General features: G+C 39.5%; 1 protein-coding gene across 3 annotated transcripts in view; it reads right to left on the bottom strand.

Moving 5' to 3' along the window:
• lrp8 (low density lipoprotein receptor-related protein 8, apolipoprotein e receptor) overlaps positions 1–18,067 on the bottom strand; it is a 204,416-nt gene that overhangs the window by 100,206 nt on the left and 86,143 nt on the right. For all 3 annotated transcript variants that reach the window (XM_077533259.1, XM_077533261.1, XM_077533258.1), the window contains exon 3: positions 8,558–8,680. In XM_077533259.1, the coding sequence (XP_077389385.1) occupies positions 8,558–8,680 (123 nt within the window). The remainder of the gene's footprint in view (positions 1–8,557; positions 8,681–18,067) is intronic.

Raw genomic sequence — 18,067 nt, 5'->3', positions numbered from 1 at the left:
TGCAGTGAAATTGTAAGGTCAAATGTGTCTTCGTATAAGACCCATTTTCAGCGTCAAACCTTGAGAAGACAGAATGGGACGCAAGTCAACTAATTTAATGAAATGACATGGAAAAATATCAAATACAAGTGATAAGCGCTTGTCAATCAATCTAAATGTAATCGTGATATCAATATTGGCTCTTATGATCATATTGGCATTAAAACTGTAGATATACGATTAATGTGGTAAATGATGTGCCATGTATGTGATTATGCACTCACGGAGCGTGCGTTGAGCTTTTGACTAACACCCTAGTTAGATTTTACATCCATCCATCCATCCATTTTCTTGACCGCTTATTCCTCACAAGGGTCGCGGGGGCTGCTGGCGCCTATCTCAGCTGGCTCTGGGCAGTAGGCAGGGGACACCCTGGACTGGTTGCCAGCCAATCGCAGGGCACACAGAGACAAACAACCATCCACACTCACACGCACACCTAGGGACAATTCGGAGCGCCCAATTAACCTGCCATGCATGTCTTTGGAATGTGGGAGGAGACCGGAGTACCCGGAGAAGACCCTCGCGGGCACGGGGAGAACATGCAAACTCCACCCAGGAAGGTCCGAGCCTGGACTCGAACCGGAGACCTCAGAACTGGGAAGCGGACGTGCTAACCACTCGACTACCGTGCCGCCCTTAGATTTTACAATAAAACTAAAATACAATAAAAACAATTACACATATTGTATATTTAAATATAAGCTTCATTTAAAAAAAAATGCTAAATCAATGTAAAATCCTATTAACATGCTAACAGAAAATTAGCATTGACTTAGGGAGTTAAAGGCTAATGCTACGCTCCGGGCGTCTCGTGTGTGTATGATTGCTGGGGCAGAAACATATGCCAACTTGTTTGCTCCCTATTATTATCACGCCCTTTTTCATTTAGTTTTTTTTATTGAGGTCTCGGACAATAAAGAAGCTGTATTGTATAGATAGTTTTTGTCTATACAGTTTTAATTTCATTCTATTTAATTTGATGCAACTCAACTTACAAAGAATTCGACTTATGAACAGCCTCCATTGTTTTCGGAAGTTGACGACTATCTGTATTCTTCATAATCCGTGAAAAATGGGTCATATTAAGTGAACTCAGTCTTCGTTACCTCTTATCTCATTGTGTGTACACTCCATGCATGCACCGTACCACACTGCCCTTAAGACCACAGCACGCACACAGTAGGAACAGCCAGTATTTTTAATAGTAGTTATTCATTTTTTCTTGCCATTATTTTAGTATACTTTTTCTACTTTTCCTTTTTCGTTTGTTATTTCAAGTTCTGTTTAAAGTTGACTTTTCAAGGATTCAAGGAATTTTTATTGTCGGACCAACACACATTTCCACATGATAGGGCACAAAATGTGATAACCGACGTTCCATGTTAGCCAAGTAAGTCCAAAGACTTTGTTTAAAAAAGAACAAAAACAAAAAAAAACAATAGAACAATAAAATAATATATAATAAATATGATATGGAGATACTTGATAATTATTCACAGTTAAAATGTGTGCAAATATGCAAAGCCATAACGGTGTGGTTGCAGCAAAATGAAAATGCAAGAGGCTTGTATTTCAAATGATATTTACAAGGTCATTTTGTACTTGACAAAAAGAATAGTGTTCAAGAAGAATTAAGTGTTTAATGTGCAGAAATTAATAGCCACATGGTTATGATATTAGTTTTACAGTAGTTGAATAGATACACTGCAAATTTAAGCTATCTAACCTAGACTTAAACACTTATATCAAGCCATAAAGTCTTATTGATCTTGTTATGAGAATTATTTACTATACAAGAGCAGAAAGAATTTCTAAGATTATTAATCTTATTTTAAGATTATATGTCTTTTATTTCTTACTTCGTTTGTAAATCCTAAAATTAGTTAATTTTCACGTATAATAAGAGTCTATGTTCACTAAAAAAAAAAAAATCAGCCATCTAACCTAGACTTAAACACTTATATCAAGCCATAGTTTTCTTTGTCTTGTTTTGAGAATTATATACTTTGAAAGAGCAGAATTTCCAAGATTATTAATCTTGTTTTAAGATTATTTGTCTCATTTCTCAGTTTGTAAATCTTAAAATTGGTTAATTTTTATGCATAATAAGCTAAAACAACCCTACAACATACTGTTGCATTTTGTTGTAAGCAAAATCCTGGTCATATTTACTAAACTCATTTGCCCTCTTTCCAGTGAACAGGTAAACAGCTCCGTGGTCTAGTGGTAGAGTGTCTACCCTCAGATGTGGAGGTTGTGGATTCGATCCCAGGCTGAGTCAAACCAAATGCATTTAAAAATGGTCCAATCTCCCTGCTTGACAGTCAATTTGAAGTACAAATAAAGAGTGACACTTGATACTCAGTTGTGATTCACAATTTTAAAAACAAAAAGGATTAAGTGTTTATGGCTTATTTTAAGATTTAATTGCTTGTTTTGTTACTTAGAATAAGTGCAGCCAGCTTATTTTAAGATTTAATTTCCTTGATTTGTTGCTTAGAATAAGTGTTTTAAGTACATTTTAAGATTAATATAGAGCTACACATTTTTATCGATCCTTCCCTCCTTCCTCTCTTTAGTTTTTCCTCTGGTCTCTTGAGATCTCGCTAAATGTGCTGGAATTTAGAGGCTTCCGGGGTTGGCGTAAGACTTTGATTTTGTAATCATGGGGAAGGCAGGAAGTGTTTGGTCGGTGCTGGATTTCACTTTGATTTATCTTTCTTTTCTCTTTATTTTTTTCTGACCTTTTCTCTGGTCTCCTGACCATTTAAACTTCACGACTCTGGCAAGATTCTGAAGTACCTGGTTAAGGCGAAGGGTAATGGGATATTTATAAGGCTTTAGGTGAATTAATGAGTATAAATTTATACGTATTTGCACGCACACGCACGCACGCACGCACGCAAACGCACGCACGCAAACGCACACACGCAAACGCACGCACACACACGCACACACACACACAAAAAAAAAAAGAGCAATGATGATAAGACGTTGAATCGGTAAGACTACCGAATGAACAATTCTGAGCTCTTAAAAAAAATAAAAAAAATAAAAAATAAAAAACATAAAAAAAAAATTAAAAAAAAGAGCTACACATTTTTCTTATTTCAAGAAATCTAAGTAAGTTAAATTATCTTACTGCAATAATTTCACTTGTTTCTAGTAAATTTACACTAAGAACAAGTGTATTTTATCTCATATTAAGCAGACGTGTCTTTGCAGTGTAAAATGTTTTGAAATCAATGAATTGTTTTTCTTAATCATGATTTCAATATCAATCGAAATAATGGTGTTTATGTTTTTCTATCATCACTAGTGTTGTTCCGATATCAATACTGGTATCGGCAGAGGTGCCGATACTGCATTAAAACAGTGGTATCAGTATCGGTGACTACTCACAAGTAACATGCCGATACCATTAATTCCAACGCTAATATAGGCTTTTGGATGCAGCATCTTGTGTCTTGCTCGTGCACGACATTCACTGATATTTGACATGCTCACTGCATGCTGATCTAAGATATCCTATTGGCCCTTGAATGCTCTGAACCAATAGCAGGACAGCTTTTTCATGTTGAGGAAAAAAAAAAACTTAGGTATCGGTATGGTATCGGTATCGGCCGATACTGCAAAGCTGGGTATCGGAATCGGTATCGGGGGCCAAAAAACGGTATCGGAACACTAATCATCACCCAGGCCTACAAGTGACGACTGTATCCGTCACACGCATGCACTCAGACAGACAACCCACACCCCACATGCACTTGCACGTACACAGTCTTTGATCCCCATTTTGAGAGTCACGCTAATAAAAAGTGAAAATAAGAGAGATGGCTTGGGGGTCACAGCAGCATGAAGTTCTGTGATAAGACTGACACGTTCAGCTCAGTTCGAGGCTTATCGTTGGAGAAAACACTTGTTATTGTTGATTAACATGAGCAAGATAGAAATGCCAACGGAATGTTTGTCCAACTTCCATCACCCCTTAAACATATACTCAACAAAAATGTTTGAGTATAGATCCACAGCCAACATTCAAACGAAATAAATGCCATTAGTTTGTCTTAATTGAATCATCTATTAATACGAACCAGCCATTGCATATTTGACATTGCACTCACTGTATTAAAGGCAACATATTACGGAAAACTGACTTTGTGCCTATTTCTGAAAATACAGTCATTGCGCACTACCACCCCATTGTTATAGAAACACTCACAGGTGAGATTCAGCCCTGCTTTAATGCACACACTTGCTGGCAAGATGAGTGGCAGTCCAACAAGCCTCTGAGTTGCAAAGCGCAAGCTCAGCCCCCTGGTTGTCATGGTAACGAAAGACTGACTCTCCATTGGCCCAGCAGTATATAGAGTGGGTTGAGGGCTGGCACTTGTGGATGTATCAGCGCCCCGCGAGGAACGGGCTGATTTCAGCAAGACAAAAATAGGGTGTGTAAAGTGGAACACAATTCTTGATCCTTGTAGTATTTTGATGAAGGCGTGTCAAGTAAGACACCTGGCATCTGTTTGAACTTGAGAAAAAACTGAATATTATTCTCATGCTTTACAAAAAAGGGGCTGATTTTTCTACATAAATATGACAGAGTGGGGAAAAAGGCCATTAGCAATCGACCATTACAACACACGTGGTCAGAATGTAGTCTTTTGTATCACAGTGGTTTTACTGCCCTTTAATGTGCCATCTATAAAATGTAACGGCTGACAATGCAGTGCAAACACACACTATAACCTAATTGTTCTCACACTCTGCACACTGCTTTGTTATTAATGCTGACTAACCTCTGACCAACGCTGAGGGGACGGTTTAAATTCACAGAGACCGACCTTCATTTTTTTTAATTGCAGCACTGAGCGGCTACCTTTTCAATGAGACCATAAGGGGTGGAATGTGCTTGAAGACCTTTAATTACATTAACGCCCTATTACAAAGGCCATCATCACTGGCTACAATTGACTTAGAACAGAACAAAGACAGACACGCTTTATGAGCTGCAGTTATTTATACTGAGAAATCCCCAGACTACAACCATGATTCTTTCTCATCTCCTACCATTATCTTCCCTGCTTGCTGACTTGGTCTTGTCTTTTGTCTAATCCTAATAGGATTACCAATAGGACTATTGACGGCAGTCATGGACTGACGGACGGTCCGTCAATACTGACGGAACCCCATTGTTGTTCGTTCCTAAAATAATGATAAAGTGACGAAGGAAGCGTCTGTAAAAAAACCAGCGGACCGACAATTACAGGTTGGTTCGGCTTGAAAAAAAATGGCGGACTGACGATTTCGTAAGGGACTGGGCCCTTCCGAAAGATGAATGACGGAGCAGCAACATATGTAAAATGCACGCTTCAGGGAAGATGCACACCTTATTTGAATTCTGATAACAAGTGTTCTGCTGTTTGGAGCTGGTAGTTTCCTTATTTATCGCAAAGTTCAGAAGAAGCGGGCAACTTGATTGGATATGGGCTCACTGCCGGTAATGTTTCATAGGTTGTGGTGGCGGGTGGTCAACTCTCAGGCGATGAGTGAACTCATCAGCAGGTTGAATGTGATTTCTGAGACATTCTTTCAATTGGATACCAACGTGGAGAAGTTGACAGTTTGCCTCGAAGAACTGATCACCAATTCAGCCATTGAGAACTCTTGTGAAAGACTCAAGGCTGATGAAAATTAATGCTCCCAAAACAACCGTTATATTGGACTCTTACCTCTAATATCCTGGATTTTGATACTACTGAACACTGGAACACCCTTTTCTCCCTTACCCTCTCATTCTCTTGTGCTTCATTGCATTCCTGCCCAGCGAGGTTCTCTCCAAGGCAACAAGACAATGTCCTTTGGCTTGTCGGCTGAGACCGAGGACACAGACTTATGCACACGCACTCATGATCACACAACATAATACACAACTTTATCATCAACGTCTTTAGTAATACTGTGGTCACTGGCCACTAAACCAGACACCCTTCAAGACCTTTCCGTGCCTAGAAATTCTGTCCATAAATGTTATGAACAGGATCGGTGACATATAGTGGTCTTGGTAGAGCCAAAGTCTCACTGGAAAGAAATTTGACTTACTGCCGGCAATGCAGACCAAAGCCTGAGACTGGTCGTAAAGGGATTGAACAGCCCGTCCAAGGGCATCCGGTACCCAGTGCTCTGCCTTCTGCTTTGTGATACAACCAGAGCAAATAAATCGTTTCGTAATCATTGTGTTAACTTGGTGAGATTGGAGCCAACATTTCTTTCACTCACTGTTGTCATGAGCAAACCGTGTGTGGTGGTTGAGCAACAAGCACAACATACAGTAATGTTCTAAAGTAGTATGAACGGTGTATGGATGATATGATTGTAGGAAAATGGTCCACAAACCCCAAACTGTTGTGTGCTGAAGGTTTGGATCCCAATGCGAGACACAAATAAGGTTTTAACTATTTATTCACATAACTTGACTAAACAAAAAACAACGAGAATGCATCGAGAATCACGAGACGCCAAGCCCCCTTGGGCTGCAGAGAAGCACAGAGAACAGCGAGAAATAATCTGGCGACCACACACATTTCTCAGACCCGTATCTAGACAGTCAATCAATCTCATTGGTTGTGGCTAGACGTGTAGTACTGACATGGAATTCTCTGATGAGATGTTGACCCAGCAACGCGATTAAATTCCTGACATCACAAAGTACTAACAGATAGTTCCTGACATCACCAAACATCATATAGCATTAAAGATCCCTGACATCACATAGCCTAAAACTAACTGAAACTAGATGATTGTTACATCAGTACAAAACGGACACTTGACCTCAACTTAACAGGTCATGAACTCAAACCTATCCCAGGTGTGACCCCAGACATGAGACAAGACCCAAACATTACTCCTGCATGACTCGAGACAAAACCCAAACATACCTCCTGCATGACTCGAGTCATGACACAACCAACCATCTCGAGGTGTCGGAGGGACAGCATCTGTGTCTGTGTGGACACATTTCTGCCCATTGAAACTCACAATGCAGTAAAATCACAGATGACACAGAGAAAGTAACTTAATTGGAATGGGTGTTGTGAGAAGTAAATTATTATTGTTCCTCTACAACAATAATGCTCAGTTTGAATCGACTCAGAGAGGTATTAGGTTTTATTGTATTACCATTGTAGTTTGTAAAGAAGATGCCTTGATCCATCCCTTATATTAGATGTAATTGAATTGTGTAGATTTGCCCAATTGTGTTTCTTTGTTCAATATTCATTTAAATCCCTCCAAAAACCTCCACATCCGAGACGATGGTCCTCAGTCGGAAAAGGGTGGCGTGTCCTCTCCGGGTCGTGGATGAGATCCTGCCCCAAGTGGAGGAGTTCAAGTATCTTGGGGTCTTGTTCATGAGTGAGGGTAGGATGGAGCGGGAGATCAACAGGCGGGTCGGTGCAGCGTCTGCAGTGTTTCCGACTCTGTATCGGTCAATTGTGGTGAAGAAAGAGCTGAGCCAAAAGGCAAAGCTCTCGATTTACCGGTCGATTTTCCAACCCTCACCTATGGTCACGAGCTGTGGGTCGTGACCGAAAGAACGAGATCCCGGATACAAGCGGCTGAAATGAGTTTCCTCCGCAGGCTGTCCGGGCTCTCCCTTAGAGATAGGGTGAGAAGGTCGGTCATCCGGGAGGGACTCAGGGTCGAGCCGCTGCTCCTCCACGTTGAGAGGAGCCAGCTGAGGTGGCTCGGGCATCTGGTTCAGATGCCTCCTGGACGCCTCCCTGGAGAGGTGTTCCGGACATGTCCCACCGGCGGGAGGCCCCGGGGACGACCCAGGACACGCTGGAGAGACTATGTCTCTTGGCTGGCCTGGGAACGCCTTGGAATCCCGCCGGAGGAGCTGGTTGAAGTGGCTGGGGAGAGGGACGTCTGGGTTTCCCTCCTAAAGCTGCTGCCCCCGCGACCCGACCTCAGATAAGCGCTAGAAGATGGATGGCTGGATGAATGGATGGATGTTCCTTTAAAATATTCTACATACAAGGTGTAGGGAGATTCCGATGGTGCCAAAATATGTTTTGAGGTTACGAATGCCAAACAATAACCTATCTTGCACAGCACTGTTGGCACATGCTGTCATGTGACATGACACAGGGAGGCATGCTCAGCAACTACTCACCGCATTTCATTTGACTGTATTATATTTATGGCTTAGAAGTGTTTTACATTTAAATATTTACTTTAAATATAACTTTACTGCTGTGTTAGCATTGGTCAGTGATAAACTATATTGCACATTCTGACTACATAATAATAAATGTGGAGAAAACACAATATGTAAACACTTCTTAATGACACATTAAGTCATGACAATCATCATGCGTGTCTGAGTAGGGCTACTTGCAGCTCGAGCCCAGTGTTTGTGTGTGTGACATGACCACTCAGATCATGTGCCTGGCCACATGCCATCTATGTAGAATTGTTCTTTTACAGGCGTTGGTTCTGGTCAGCTACTTACTGCAGATTGCATCAGCCTCATCCGAACCATCTGCACACTCCTGCTCCCCATCACAGCGCCACCTAGCAGGAACACACTGTCCATTCTTGCAGGCAAAATCTGTGGTTGCACATGTCTTCTTTGCTGTAGAGAGGAATCAAACATACAGTAATTAAAATTAGTTCATTGTACTCTGAATATATTTATGAATTTACAGCAACTGTAAAATCAGTTGAAGCCAATAATAGCACATGCTATAAACGAACCTTGTGCAAATGTTGGGTACATCAACTTTAGAGCTGGGTATTGCCAACAACCTCACGATACAATGCATATCACGAAACAGGTGTCACGATACGCATCGTGATGCACTTGTATTCCAATGCTTGGCTTTCAAGGCGATACATACCCCGATGTTTTAAATTACTTGACATACATTTTTTATAAATGTGCATACACAAATGACATTTTTGATATGCTAGATGTTAAAAATGTTTGTTTCTTCTAATGTTAGCAATGTCTCCAGTTTTAGCCAGCAGTGACAAGCGACAGCGAATTACGTATCACGTCGCCTCCCATGTCAAACTGGACACACGGGAGGTGAGGAGGTACTTGTCGCCACACACGGGAAGCGACAAGCAGTTGCGATGGCGGCAGCAACTGACGTCACCCTCTAGCGCAGCTTGTTGACAATGGATCTGATTGGTTATTAAATTGGAGGGAATCATAGTAAACAGACGGTCCACTACATAGTTCGACGAAGATTCACAATATATTACTGGACTTAACTGAACTATTGTTGCTAAGTGTCCTGTCCACGTCACGGAAATCATTGCGTGAAGTATCATATAAAACTGGATGGTCGGACACTGCCAAAATTAGATCCTCCCATTTTGCCGTGTATCGCACTGTTTAGCATGCCCTGCGTTCATTGGCTCACGAATGAAACCTTCGCTGATTGGTTGACGCTTCGGTGACAGCCTCAGTGATGCAACAAAAGTTGAACATGTTTCAACTTTCTAGTATCGCGTCACGGACCTACGCGTGCACGTCTACGTGTATGCGCACGATTTTTCACATGCGCAAATGTCGCGTGTCGCCGAGGGGGAGGGGGGGAAGGCGTTTTTCGCCTTGCTTCCTTAGGAAATGAATGGAGAGCCAGTGATGTCATCTCCCATGTGGCGAGCCCCTAAGACAAAATGGTGCATAAGAAATTTGGGCTGGAATGGATTTAACAATTTGGAGGACCTAACACAACACAATGTGAAAGTATTTTGAATTATTGTCAGCAGATAAACAAATGAACCTTTTTCCGACATAAAAGCCAATCAGTACCTCTAATTTCCTGATTTAACTATTGTATTTGACAGGAATGTTGCAATCTGACAAAAACTTGGCTGCATAAATGTTGTGTTTCTGTTACAATTAAGCAATGACTAAAAATGTAGTTAGTGATAAAAATGCATTCCATGCTTAAAGTTGCCAAAAAGCAAGATACAATACAAAGTGTTTTACTTTTTCCACATTTTATGTTGCCATATTCTGAAATGAAATAATTGCATTTCCCTCCTCAAAATTCAACATGCAGCATCTCATAAAGATGACATAAAAAAAAATATAAATAATTTGTCTTTATATTTCTTGGAATAAGAAAGGCTGTAAGGTTGTGAAAGCTTGGCAACCAGTCCATTGTAGAGCCTCCTGCCCAAAGTCATCTGGGATAGGTTCCAGCTTTCCCACGACTCTAATACAGACAAGTGCTATAGAAAATGGATAGATGTTCTGTAATGCAAAGTGCGTCACAGCTGGACAAAACCTTGAAGCAAAGCAATGCCTGCTTGAGTGACACAACAGAAGACTGTGTTGGTTCTTTGTTGACATTAATGTGCCGACTTGTGAACGATAACCTTTTTTTTCCACACTTACACTCATCCATGCAAACAGCAAGTGCTCACCACATTTTTATGATTTAGGAGTAGGACACTGCTTTGTGACCATTAAGTCCAGGTGAAGGTCAGTGCTTTCATCCATGTCATTAAATTTACTCACTCTGTCACACACACAAAGTGAAAGTGAAAAGGAAATAAAATATGTGGCCTAATAATAATAGCTAAAGGAAAACCATCACTTTTGATTAAGATATCTCTATTGACTTTAGGTCCTTTATACCTTTTAAAAGCAGTGATAAAATTTCCTGTCTACTAACCAGAACTAGAACAGCACTATAATAAAGACCTCTGCCCGTTGAACTGTTAACAAAAAAATTGCAGAGTGGCAGTTTGTGCAGTCATCACGATGTTCTCTGACAAGGAGGAAAGCAATGAAGGGCCATTTTTGCAAAGCCAAACACCATCATAAAAGACAGTCGTCACCTTCCTAAGAAAAATGGTTAACTCCTGGTTCAACATAAAATATTGTAATCAAAACAAAGCATAAGTTAACATTAAAGCTAGACTCAGTTAATATCAAAGCTTTATGGACAATGACTTTCCTCTAGCAAAAGTGTATTAGTCTTGTTACAAAGCAGTCTGCTTTCTAGCTGAAGGAGAATGATGCAAGGTGATGCAAATATTTGACCATTTGCATTTTGCAAAAAACGGGACCATTTGCATTCTGGACAGCAAATTGAGAAGAAAAAAAAAAAAGATTTGTCCCAATATAATAAAAATGTGATTTTGCGAAAACATTGTGAGTTTTTGTTCATCACCATCTCCGGAAAGGTTAAACCTGTTGATTAAGAAACACACTTTTGACCAGTCACTTTAGTTTTTGATAGCTGCAATAAAAATACAGGTGAATATCTAATAGTTGGGGCTGATGTTAATGGTGCACTCTCCATTTGGGAACAAGCATTAGATACACCATTCCTGTACCAGAGCTTCAATGGGCTCTTTACACTTCATGTGAATGATGAAATATCGCTTGGGCTTTTCCGGTTTTGAAAAATTGGATTATTCTAGACGACGTGTTTACAGGAGCTGCCCAAACTAACCATCACATACATAAGTCCTCCTTCAAAGCACCAAGCAGCTAATTTGAGAAGGGCTTTAAAATATATGCCTCTTCTTACATCCACGGATGTGAAGGTGTAAGGCAATATTCATCGTAAATAGTGGCGTGCACAGACAGTTTGGGGGGCAAGTACTCCCGTGCTTTTGCGCAGATGGAATAACTTATTGACAATTCGAGATGACCCAAGTCAAGATGGCGGTCAATTTGGTGAACGAAATCTATCCGCTAATTGGAAAAGCATTGGACTTTAGATCGTTGTAATTTGATTTGTGAGGATTATTGTGGTTTCAAAATGTCATGAGAGGCGCCGTGGGGGCCTGCCGGGTCTCGTTCTGCGGCGTTGGGCTCAGGGTGCGGGCCGGGTTGGGAGCGCTCTGGACGTCTGGGTTGGCTCGCCGGCCGGTATCTGCCCGGGGGGCGTTGGAGGTTGTGCCTCGGTGCTGCCGCGGCTTAGGGGATTCTGGGGGGGGGTTAGGGGGGTCGTGCTCGCTTTGCTGGGCCACGCTCCCCTCTTTGGTGGCGGTCCTTATACATGCCAGATCCATCACACCAGCATCTACTGAAATTCAAACAGAATTCGCCTCTCCCTCCCATTGCTCGTTGAATCAGTGGGTGCTGGTGTATGTGGATCTCACTCTGCTTCATCTATCCTTCCCTCATTCCTCTCTTTAGTTTTTCCTCTGGTCTCTTGAGATTTCCTTAATTTGTTGGAATTTAGATGTTTCTGGGGTTGGCGTACAACTCTGGTTTTGTAACCATGTGGATGTCAGGAGGTGTTTAGTTGGTGCTGGATTTCACTTTGATTTATCTTTCTTTTCTTTGACCTTTCCTCTGGTCTCCTGACCTTCTGAACTTCACGACTCTGCCGAGACTCTGAAGTATCCGGTTAAGGTGAAGGGTAATGGGATTTTTATTAGGGTTTAGGTGAATTAATGAGTACAAATTTCCACGTATTCATACACGCACACATGCACATACGCGCACACACGCACACATACGCACACACAAAAAAAGAGAGCAATGATGATAAGATGTTGAATCGGTAAGACTGCCGAATGAACAATTCTGAGCTCTCTCTTAAAAAAAATGAAAAATCTTTTAAATCCAAACATGGTGGGAAAGGGTCTGAGACAGAACACCAAATCATGAGCGAGCTCAACGTTGCTGGGAAATCCGTCGTTGCTTGAACTGTAGTTGATCTTGGGTGGCAATGTGCACATTAGAACATAACGTCCATGCTATTCGTTGGATTGCTATGGTAAAAAATATTCTCTTACTCGGCCATTTCTCAAGACTATAAATACATGGCTGATAAAGTAAAATGTGCAAAATTGGAAAAGTGTAAACTGTATTACCCGCAGCGGATATGTCACTTAGTGCAAAGATCCCATGTATGGATAGCAAAGTTTAATTTATTTCTAAATGTATGAATTTGGTATCTGTACTGAATACAGTACTACTACAGTCTTGAAACTTGACGGTAAATAGCAGGAATGACCAGTACATTTCCTTTTGAATAGGATATGACATCCAAGGTAGCCCAATTAAAACAATATACCAAACAAAATGTGTTAGAACAGTCAAAACACAAGAACACACTTCTGAATCATCAGCCATTACAAATTCAATTCCGATCTGACTTCAGTTTCCAAAGACAGCAAAGATAGAATCATAACTGACCAAACAATTTCAGGGCAAACGGTTGACTAAGAAAATGATCTTTAGTTCAATCATTTCAGATAAAGACTTTATGAATGCATAGGCCTGATAGGTCTGCTACACTTATAGGACCTATTATTTTTCAGGGGGTGTGAACACGCACACACATCATTCTCTAATTTCAATCAGCAGAGAGGACCACGTAAGAACACATCGACAGGATATACCAAAAAGACAGAGAAAAATGATAAACTGGAAGAATTGAGGAGATAGAACAAATGTAGGCGAAATAAGACAGGAAACAGATTACCCTCTGCATTGTTGTGATCCGCTAAAAAGCTAAAGAACGCTACATGTCAGTTGAGGGACAGAGACCGTTAATCATTGAGCTGAGGTTGTACAACAGCCATGAGTGAGTGGAGAATACTTCAAATTATGTGTGTGTGTGTGTGTGTGTGTGTGTGAGAGAGAGAGAGAGAGCGAGAGAGAGAGAGAGAGAGATCCAATATTGGTCCTGTGAAGAGATTAAAAGCCCATCGAGTTTCTCAATAGTCAGTAGAAATTGTGGGGAGAGAAGACCAGAATACAACAGAATCTACTCAATATGGAGCTACTAGTTGGGGACTGTTAGATGCAAAGGGATACCAGTTTGATACACACTTAGGGAATAGCACATTTGCTCAAATGAATTGTAATATGTTATCGTTAATAAGTAATGATATTTATTTATGCAAATATTTAATGATTTCTCACAACAACGATTAAACAATGTAGGACACAGATCAATATGAATATGCAACACTTTCTTTCAATATGTCTCTGTCTTGTGTAGGTTAACGTTTGTTTTCCTTGCTAGTTTTGTATCTTCTTCCTGTGGCTGTCCTTCCACCTTGCTAAAAGTACCTTTTGTTATTTTGTTTCTCACGTCAACCTTCTGTCGTGTTGCTTTTCGTTAATGTTTTCTCTTTCACGTTAGTGTGCTCCTTTTACATTGTTAATGCGTGCATTTAACCCAGCCTTGACAATTGTTCCTGTATGAGAGCTGATGTCAACAACATGCTAGTTAAAGAATCGTCTGTACAGTTAATGTAGTTTGAATGATGGTGACAGTTAAAAAAAAATATTAAGAAACAAATTAGGGCTCTCGCCACTTGACTGTGATTGAATTATGGCTCAGATCTGTGATTTGTTCTGACTAATTACTGATGCATTTCAAATTGATGAATTTGAAATGATTCAAGGCAATATTTATTTTTACTTGATGTGTTACAGAAGTATTTACTTCCCTCCTATTTTATTAAAAACAAATGCCAAAAAAGTGATTTTTCAATTTATGTTCATGTTACTCACAAAAAATACATAATTTCTTTGTAGGGGTGTGAACTGCCTCGTACCTGGCGATTCGATCCGAATCACTATTCATAGGTCACGATTCGATTTGATACTGATTAATCCCAATACGAATCTAAGTCGATTATTGCAATTTTTTTAAACTCAAATTTAGAAAATACTAATCAGTAAACTTGTACATGTACAATGTAAGATTTGTATGATAATGTATGATAAGGTATGTAACTGAAACTTCAACACTGTATTTAACAAACAGGTTACAATCTGTTTATGTTTGAACAACAATAAAATAAAAATGTTACGGCTTAATGTGCCATTAATATAACATTGTTCCATGCTTAACCCTAACCCTAAGTAAGATTTCCATCACAAATTGATATTTAAATATTGATTCGGCCATATATTGAATCGGTCGCATACAGTGCACTGTAATATCTCAATATATTGCAGAACCCCTAATGCTTTCATTTATTTTATTTTTTTCTGACATGGCATAATTTGGATACCTAATATTGAACACAAACAGGACCACATAAAAAATCTCCCAAATCCATAATATGGTTTATACTTTACTAACTTTTGTATCATCCAGGCAAAAAAGAAAGCAATTTATCACTGATGAAATCTATTTTCTCAGCTCTTGAGAGAAAAATAGCAGTAAGCTTTTGCAGTATTTCAGAGAAATGCTTCCTGTCATTCTGACAAAAAAGGATAGGCTAAAAACAAAACAGAGCACAAAACAAAAGGATCCTACAGACTTGATAGTGGCCCTTGAAAAATATTGTGGTTCAAAGTGTAAATAAAACTGATTTTGGTATGCAACGCTTGGCAGCCCATACTTATTGCATATATAACATGTGGGGTTTCAGTCACCCTTATGTGCATATGTACGTGCTCATGAATCTGTTTACACCTAACCTTTTTAGAAAACAGACTCGTGTCTTTTTTTCTGATTTGTAATCCCTCAGTCTTTATTTTACTCACTTTAATTTGCCAGTGATGAATGTTAAGAATTGATGAAAGCATATGAGGTATAGAAACATGAACCATTTTGCAGTGAATTTAAGAAAGTACAATGAAAACAACGTTACACAGAGGGTCCTCCCTCAGTTTACAATAACAACCTACAATCGTTAATGGTGATGAACAGTGTGCAATGAACCAGTTCACCAAGGCTGCAAACTTGGAACAAGAGTGAAGGTCAGGATTTTTTTTTTTTTTTTTTTTTACTCATTTTTTGTTCCTGTTTTTTTTTTTTTCATTTCACTATTCTATATTTATGGCCTGTAAGCAAATCTTTACTATATTGTTTACTGCAACGTCAGAGTTAGGGTTGTGTACAAACTATGGAATGGAACACCATTATAAAGTTTGTACCCCTGTAAATGTTGATGATTATCTCTTTCACTCCCAGCCATTTTCACAGAAACAATCCCGTTCGCTCCCGGCTGTTTTACTGGATTTTGACTGATTTTGCAAGGCCCACAGAATATTGTGTTCTATTGCTATAAAACATGGAACCTATCAAAAGAAACATTAAAGTCTCTTCTTTCATCAGTAAAAAAATAGTATGTTTATATGTTTGCAATGTTTCTGTTTTATTATTATCATTATTATTATTATTATTATTATTATTATTATTATTATTATTATTTATTTATTCTGTTTTATTTTTTCTCTTCTGTTTTATGTTTATCTGTTTCCGTTTTGCAGCAATTAGCATTAGAAGAGAGCTAAGTCATCAGTTTTCACAAATCTATTCAAAATTGTAAGTAATTTTGCTTTTTTTTTCTACATAGCTCTGGTTGATCTCATTTGCTCTGCTGCCACCTGCTGGCCGTTTGTGTAATAACTACCATTTCTGCAACCGTTGTTTGCAGTTGAGAGGCTGTATCAAAGCCTTCTGTATGCTCTAGCATTAAAAATAATAATAATAAATAAATAAATAAATAAATACATAAATAAATAAAATAAACAGAAATACATCTTTGGGACACTTAAAACAAAAAAAACAACATATTTACACGTTATTGGGAGCAAATGAGTTAAATGCATTCAATGTTCAAAGAATAGACTATTTATTTATGTTTGATTATTTAGGCTAGTTAAACAAATGATTTTAGACATTGTGGGAAGAAAGAAGGAAAAGTAGTAAAGTAAAAGAAGTAAGTTAGACTTTATTATTTCCACAGTTGAGTTCTAAAGCAAGTAATAATTTTCAAATAAGTGCCAGAGGTCCAGCAATACATTTTAATAGCTATATTCTTATGACCACCCAACCACTCCTATGTCTCAGAAAAGAAAAAAAAAAAACACTGTTTGAAGAATGTCACATACTGCACATACACGCATACAGTACACTGTAAGCACATACCCATACACCCCTCCCCTCACTTCAATCTTTAATCAGACACTTACATCTGGACTGGGTGATCACGTCAATGATGACCCATACCCATACATGGGAATGAATCCACAGCGCGTCTGCACATTGACTGCAAAGCTGCACATTATTGAGAGGATATGCAGGGAGTCATTCTCTCCACAATTCTCCCAGTGTTATAGTAATAAATATGCTATGACCGGGATTCAGTGGAGAACGTGCACAACCGCAAAAAATGTGTCAGATGTAAATAATGAAAATTACTAACAGTTGCAAGGATATGAATTCATTAATGCCCCCAAATCCACACTTGATATACGCTTGTTTTATTGAAAATGAAAAATGTCTTAGTCAGGGACTTCTGTTGCCATTGTACAATTTATGATTCAAATAACATCAAAAGCTTTTAGACCGGCGAGGTCATAAGACCCTTGTCATTGTAGTGTGAACTCCACTCTCATTGGCTTACAAGTACAGGTTCTCCTACATCCTCTTAACAGCAAAATATCATGTACGCAACACAAATGTCCCACTGGTGCCATAGAATCAAGGACTCATAAGGAGGGCAGGTGTTCCGAGTGCTTCCATGTCTCACAATGCAGAAAAGGTTTTCCGACCGTTTCAGAGCACGTTTTATGGAGATGGCATTTCAAGTACGCCCGTCAATATACCGTAATTGCTGGACTATAAGGCACAGCTGATTATTAGCCGCACCCACTACATTTCTAAAGGAAAAAGCATTTTGTCCATACATAAGCCGCACCTGAATATAAGCTGCATGTGCCCACATTGAAAATGATATATTTACAAAGAAAGACGGTACTATGTAAGTGAGGACCAGTGACCACTTTCATTATTGTAAGCAGAAGCTCTCGCTTACCCACTTTCAACTCGCAGAATGCAGGCAAGTCATTCTTCCCCATGTCATGTACAATCACGGACGGTGTCACGGCAAAATTAAATCATCATGTAGCAACAAACTAGAAAGCACTACCAAAACCAATACAACAACTAGACCACTAACTAGCAGAATAATTAACACAGACCATGCATTTTAAACACCCTTTCGATCGCCAGTGCCACAAAGCATGCTGGGAGCCTCCAAGCTCCCAGAGACGCTACACATG

The sequence above is a fragment of the Festucalex cinctus genome, chromosome 10 (assembly GCF_051991245.1).
Source record: "Festucalex cinctus isolate MCC-2025b chromosome 10, RoL_Fcin_1.0, whole genome shotgun sequence".
Lineage (NCBI taxonomy): Eukaryota > Metazoa > Chordata > Actinopteri > Syngnathiformes > Syngnathidae > Festucalex > Festucalex cinctus.
Note: the sequence above shows the minus strand (reverse complement) of the source record. Positions and strands in the feature narration are given on the sequence as shown.